This window comes from Chrysochloris asiatica, unplaced genomic scaffold (genome assembly GCF_000296735.1).
Source record: "Chrysochloris asiatica unplaced genomic scaffold, ChrAsi1.0 scaffold00273, whole genome shotgun sequence".
In the NCBI taxonomy this organism is placed as follows: domain Eukaryota; kingdom Metazoa; phylum Chordata; class Mammalia; order Afrosoricida; family Chrysochloridae; genus Chrysochloris; species Chrysochloris asiatica.
In genome coordinates, this window is record NW_006408791.1 from 1,576,212 (window position 1) to 1,583,285 (window position 7,074).

Below are 7,074 nucleotides of genomic sequence, written 5' to 3' on the forward strand. Positions count from 1 at the left end.
GGGGGGGAGTTAATGTTTGTTTAAGAACATTATTTATTTATTTTACCATTTCCATGGTGAGTAGGGTTCCCAAGAGCCGCTGGTGGGTTTGAACTGCCGACCTTGTGGTTCAAAGTCCAGTACTGATCCTACAGAGCCACACCAGGAGTTTCAACAGTAAAGGATTTAAATGTCAAAAAACAAGTGGACAGTTTACTCTTAATCATGTCTTGTTGAAGCTTTACGTATAAAGTGTATAATTGTTTACGTATAAAATTTAGTTGTATAAAATGAAGGAGGTTTGCTCTGAGGGGACCTGACCACTTGCTCAATGGGAATGCACGCTCTGATTGGTGACCACGTTCATCATCAATAAGGGGAAATGAGGGAAAAACAGCAGTGAAGCTGAGAGCTAAGCCCTACAATGGTCATTAGACTCCTGTGAACCCGGGTGGAGGCCTGGTTGGCCAGCAGTGTGTCAAGTCCAGGGGACTCTTGGACTTAGAGTCAGCGGCATAGCCACAGAGGACTACAATGAAGAGTGAAGTGTCCAGCTGATAAGAAGAGAGGGCACATGCATAAGTACACCCACACTTGCATAAGTACACCCACTAGACCTGGCTTCAATGGCTGGATGATCAGAACTCAACCAGAAGAAGAGAGAAAAAAAGAATAATCTTATATAATTTGATGAACTTGACATACACCTATGGAAGCAATAGCTCAAAAGAGTGAACAAATCTTCACAGCGATGATCATTCCACACACGGAGAGGACAGGGATGGGCAACTTGGATATTGGCTACCCAGAATGGGGGGGAGGGGGAGCTACAGAGGCGAGAAGTGACTGGCTTACGAACTTTCAAAAGGGAACCCAGATAGGTGTGGAGCAAGGTAGAATCTCCACTGAGTAATATCCATTCTGCCTAGTCAGGGCTGATGAAAGGAGATGCGGATAGGTCTCTTGCAATACAATAGCGAATAATTGTTTTCAGGACTGATTGTAAGGGCTGGAAATGCAAAGGTAGACATTTTGGGGCAAAGGGAGGGGAGTGATTAACCTTGCAGTCTAGGAGCGGAGGTCCCTGGGACCATCAACAGAGAAGAGCGGAAAACGGAACCCTACCCAAGGAGCTCTGGTAGCGTAGTGGTTACGAATCGGGCTGCGAACCTTAAGGTCAGCGGTTCGAAACTACCAGCCGCTCCGCGGGAGAAAGATGAGGCTTTCTACTCCCGTAAAGATTTACACCCTCGGAAACCCTGTACAGGGTCGCTATGGGTCGGACCCGACTCGATGGCACTTAACAACAACAACAACAACCCAGAGAAGCAGTGATGCCAGGGAAGGAGGCAGAGATGATGACGTGCGGAGATGGAGCGGCTGGGGACTTTGAACCGGGAGAGGGAGAGGGGCTGTATGTGGACAAGCGGGGGTGGGGCAGGCTTGCGGGGTATACCCTTTGGTTGATGGATGATGCTTGGAAGGGGTTGTAACTATGGCAAGGAAACGATATATGACAGGATCAATGTGAAGCTGATGTCCTCCCATGTAAACTATCACATAATTCACAATAAAACATTAAAAAAAAAAAAAATACACAGCAAAAGATATGCCATTTCCTCAATTTTTTTCATATAGAATTAATTCAGTGATATTGGTTACATTCTTCCAGTTGTGTAACCATTCTTGCTATCCTTTTCTACTGCATGCTAAGCTTCCCATCCAGCCTTTGGTGTTGCTGTTGCCAATTTGATCTCACATAGATAATTCTATAAAAGGGTACAATGCACAAAACAGATATACTTTACTAATTACGATAAGCTATTGTTGTTGTTAAATGCCTTCGAGTCGGTTCCGACCCATAGCGACCCTGAACAGGGTTTCTAAGGCTGTAAATCTTTATGGGAGCAGAAAGCCTCATCTTTCTCCCATGGAGCAGCTGGTAGTTTCGAACTGCTGACATTGCAGTTTGCAGCCCAATTCGTAGCCACTATGCTACCAGAGCTATTACTAGTATATGTTTTAAACCAGATTGCATTTAAAAACAATACACTAGTTTACTAAATGACTTTGCTAGACCAGTGGCTCTTAAATGTGCCCTGCATCTACGGCATCAGCATCACCTCATATCCTAGGAATACTCATTCTCAGGCAAATGCCAGGCCTCAGAAACCTACCAGTTTTTGTTTTAACAAGCCTTTCTGATGAAGTATCAAAACCACTGCTATAGAGGATTATTGCTGTTAAGTGCTGTCTAGTTGGTTCCAACTCATAGCAACCCTGAACAGGGTTTGTAAGGAGCAGCTGGTGGTTTTGAACCACTGACTTTGTAGTTAGTATACTCTAAAACTGGATACTATTAATAGTATTTCTCAGGTATCCACTGTTTTAATGACAGTGAAATTGAGTTCAAGATACACTATAGTCTGCTAATTAACATTGTTCAGTTTGAAAGTACTATTTTTAAAAAGTGAGATTAATTCAAATACTGTAAAATTTACCTTTTTAAAGTATACAATTCATTTTTATAGGTTTCATTTTAAAACTTTTTTAACAGTGAATCATAGCTTTAAATAATTTTTTTGGACTTTTTATTATGAATTGAGTAAAGGTTTACAGAACAGGTCATCAGGTTTGCATTTTACAAGTTATAACACTTCATTTCATCTTAATGATTACAATTCCTTCTGTGTATCATCACCTAGCCCACTTCTTCCTTGTGTTTTCTGTTTCCATTTTCCCTTCTTTACTCACTCTTCTGATTTTTATGCTTAAGTAATGCTGCCCTTTTTATCTCAAATGGTTGACCATTCTGTGGTGTATGTACCTCTCTAATGTTGTCTTTCCTTTATACCTGTTGCCTAAAAATTGAGCCAGAGGTTCAGTTTCAGATTATAAGGGTTACCAAGGGTCATAGTCTCACGGTCTGACTGATTAATTAGGTCTTTTTTATGATTCTGAATTTTGTTTCACTTTTTTTCCCACTTTACCCAAGGACTAATGTGACCTCTTTCAGAGCAGGTAGTAGTGATAATCGGGCACCCATCTAGAATTCTAGTCTTGGAGTCATGGAGACTGATATTCAGGTGGTCCATTGAAGTAATCATTTCCAGGCGTCTTCAGTTTTTATCACTGTTCTCTCCTCTGGACAAGGAGAAACCTTTCATAACTGCTCATGAGCTTTTAAAACCCCGGTCACTACTCACATTTTCTTTTTGAAATTTGTTATGACAATTGACCATGGTATCCCTTGAGACTATAGTCCTAGGTCCCTAGGCCCAACAAATCATTTACTCAAAGGATTTTGTTTGGTAATGTCTTAAGTTTTCATAATTGTGCTTCACCACATTCATGGACAAGGTACATATTGTTTATCTATATGACTTATGTACTTTGCTCCATTTATCTTAGAAGTAAAAATGTTTTACCAAATTCTAACAGGTGTCTTGATCTGATAATGGTTAATTATACCCTAAATTAAATATTTTTAATGAATTAATATATACCACATCACATTTTGGTTTTTGGCTTTTTTTTTTTTTTGGCAGATGAGAAAAGAAGGGAGAGACAGATACAGTTCCGAGCAACTGTGTGTTCTCAACAATGTGAAAATGAATCTGAGAAGATTTATCACATATCAAGAAACTGTTGAGAAAATACTGACTTCCTGAACCAGCACATAAAGGTTTTTTTTGACTGTTTATGAGGTGGTGTCAGAAAGTTCATGGAAAATCTGAATTAAAAGATAAAGGAATTCTTCCACAAACTCTGATGCCCCTTCAAATATTTCTGAAAATACCAATTTCATAAAAGCTTCAAAACCTGTCAAGCATTTTTCTTTTAGCTCTATAGTCTGTATAGCATTTCTAGTGCTAACCACTAATGTTTCCAGCACATTTTAATCACTGGGAACACACAAAAAGAAATCTCAGACGGTCCTTAACTAAATTGTAAGCAATGAAGAAGCTTCCAAACAATCATGTTTTTCTTAAATTTGTTTAAAATAAAGGAAAAAAAAAATCCAAAGCTTGCTTAGATGATCTTTAAGTCAGTATCATTTTATATAAGCTGAGTCTTGAACTGAATGATGAAGACAAGCTTTTATAAAGCATTTCTTTGCATGACGTTTATCAGTTATGTTTGTTTACCTTTTGTAAAGAAGCAAGTGAATTGAATTTGTATTTAATTGTTTAGTACATTATGCTAAACGTACTAATGTTATCCTCTATACAGGATGAACTGGTCCATAATCGCATTGTAATATCACTCTTGATTTGATTTAATATGGAATAGGAATCGAGAAATAATATTTTTGAATAAATAACTTTAATTGAAACTTTATTTTACAAAAATGTTCTTTAAAATACCTAGTTGTTAGTTCTGTGGTATATAGGGTTTCTGAGGCTTTAAATCTTTTGTGAGGGCAGAAAGCCTCATCTTTCTTAGTATCTAATCAAATACTAGATAATTTTATTCTTAAGTGTTTGCTTGCCAAGGGCATTATTTTCAATATATGTGAGACGTTAAAAACAAGGCTTACAGTTACAATAATCTCCAGCTATAAGGACTTAATGTCCTTGTGGTAATGATGGGATAGGTGGAACAAGGGGAGGGAGTTTCCATGCAAATGGTTGTTTGAGAGGGACCTCCGGACTAGCTCCATCATCCATTTGCCAGAAAGTAGAGGCTTGAAATTTTCTCCGTAGTTGATCTTAGCTGCCCTTTTAAAAGTCTGGCACCCAGTTTAGAACTCAACTTTCATAGTTCCCCAATACAAAGTGATATGTTAGTTGGCATCAAGTCAGTTCTGATGCATAGCAAATCCATGTGTGTGGGGTAGAATACTCCATAGGATTTTTAAGTCTGACCATTTGGAAGCACATCACGATGCCTGTCTTCCCAGGTGCCTCTGGTGGGTTGGAACCGCCAACCTTTTGGTTAGTAGTCTACCACTTAACCTTTATGCCACCCAAGGACCCATAAAAAGTGAACATTCAAAATTTGTATTGCGGTATTCTCTTTGATGATGAAATTTTTGATGGGCGTGTTTGTCATCATCTTTGCTAAATGATGATCCAAATTTTTTATTGCATTAATTACTTGGAGAATATGTCCAATGAAGAAATGTTTCAGAAGTGGTCAAATAGATATTTATAGAATATAATTATTTTCAAGGAGGGTAAAATTTTCGGTTCTATTGATTTGGTTCCTATGCGTTTCAACCTACAAACTGTTGTTGGAATGCAGTGTCATCATATGGACAATGGTATCAGAGTTATTGCTCTGAAGTTGTACCACAATAAAATTTTTTAGGCTCTAGATGGTGATGGTGTTGGTATGCTGTGGAGTCGGATCCAACTCAGAGCAACAGGGCTTCTGAGGCTGTAAATCTTTACATGAGAAGGGGATGATAGGTAGTTTGATGTATATTTCTATCATTTTATCATGTTACTCTAACAAAAGGGAACATGAAGAGAGAGGACTTCTGGCGCTTCCCTGACCAGGCAGCTCAGGTAGGGCAGTCTCGGGGAAAAGGGGCAGAATCGCACATAAGAAACCTCTGTCTAGCAGACAGACAGCCTTTGAACAAACATAAGATCTTATATTTCAACATTCTGAACTCGTTTTTTTAAAAGATCAAATTGCTGAGGAATTATAGGCATTTTGAGCTTTTGCCTGCCTGCACGCAGCTCCCGCTTCCGTGCCCGTGCCGGCAAGTGCCTCTGCCACCTGCAGACCTTGTAATGAAGGGCTAGAGCTACCCCACTTAGAAGGCTGCATTTCCAGAGTAAAGGAAGCATAAACTGGCAAAGCTGAACAAATAGAAAGGGATATCGGCGTGGATATCAGGAAATTTGGGGTACCCACGGTACAGAGAGACTGAGAGAGGCATTTTTACATCATCAAATACAGACACTACCTCCCTGAAGCCACTACCCCTTACCCTCTACTGCCCCAGCCTAGATCAGCCCTCTGCCAAGCTGCCCAGGCTCAGGAACGCCCAAGGCCCAGACACTCCCACTGAGGCCAAGGCCTGCACTGAGGCCCAACCCGCCCACAGACTGGTCACAAAGGCCCAGGCCCAACTAAGGCCCAAATTGCCTAACCGCCTCGTGACCCAAGCAGTCCACAGCCCGTTTGCTGCCGAGGTCCAGGTCCCCCAAGGCCCAACCTGCTGCGTAGCAAGGTCGCTGAGGCCCAGGGCCCCGGAGGCCCAACCCGCCGTGTAGCCCAGTCGCCAAGGCCCAGTGCCCCTGAGACCCAACCTGCCCTCAGCCCGGTCCCCGAGGCACAGACCCCCGAGGCCCAATCCACCCAACCTGCCCGCTGAGGCCCAAGCTGCCCGATGCCCAGCTGTTGATACCCAGGCCCCATGAGGCCCAAACCACCAACCTGAGGCCCAAACCACCTGCCCAAGGCCCAACCCTCCTGCAGCCCAGTCGCTGACGCCCGGGCCCCCAGAGGCCCAAACTGCCCACCCTAGGCTCAACCCACACGCCCGAGGCACAAACGTCCCGCCGCCAAAGCCCACGCCCAACTGAGGCCCAAAAAAGTTACTCTGAGTCAAGTAGTAATGAGAGTGAAAAGGGAAGACCACATCCTGATCACATCTTCCTGGAGGTAATCAGAAAACATAAAAAATTAACAAAACACATAATTAGTTATTAGGCCCACAGATAAACATTAAACATGTCCAAGATGCAAAAGCAGATAACCATAGCGGCACATGTCCAGAAAAAGGATAAAATATCTGAGACAAATGAACCAGAAGTAGACCTTCTCTCCATGCTGGAAGGAGGGAACGCCTTGGAAATACCTGAGAAATAATTCAGAAAAATAATTATAAAGTGTCTCAAAACACTTTACAATGGGGTTGAGAAAAATAAGAAGTCAGAAAAGCGCTACAGGAACAATCAAACAAGATAGATACAGCATTGGTAACATTCCAAAAGCTACAGAAAAAGGTCCAAACAATCAACAACAAAATGGCAGAAATAGAAAACTCCCAGAAAGGGCAGAGGAGTAGAATAGATGAGATGGAAGGAAGAATCAGTGAGCTGGAAGACAAGTCTCTCAATACCACTAAGATAGAAG

General features: G+C 41.5%; 1 protein-coding gene across 1 annotated transcript in view; it reads left to right on the forward strand.

Moving 5' to 3' along the window:
- The window catches only part of HEATR3 (HEAT repeat containing 3), a 107,613-nt gene extending 103,949 nt beyond the window's left edge, over window positions 1-3,664 (forward strand). Inside the window, exon 15 of the mRNA XM_006874385.1 lies at window positions 3,528-3,664. Within this exon, the coding sequence (XP_006874447.1) occupies window positions 3,528-3,650 (123 nt within the window). The 3' untranslated portion in view covers window positions 3,651-3,664. The remainder of the gene's footprint in view (window positions 1-3,527) is intronic.
- The last annotated feature ends 3,410 nt before the right edge of the window (window positions 3,665-7,074 follow it).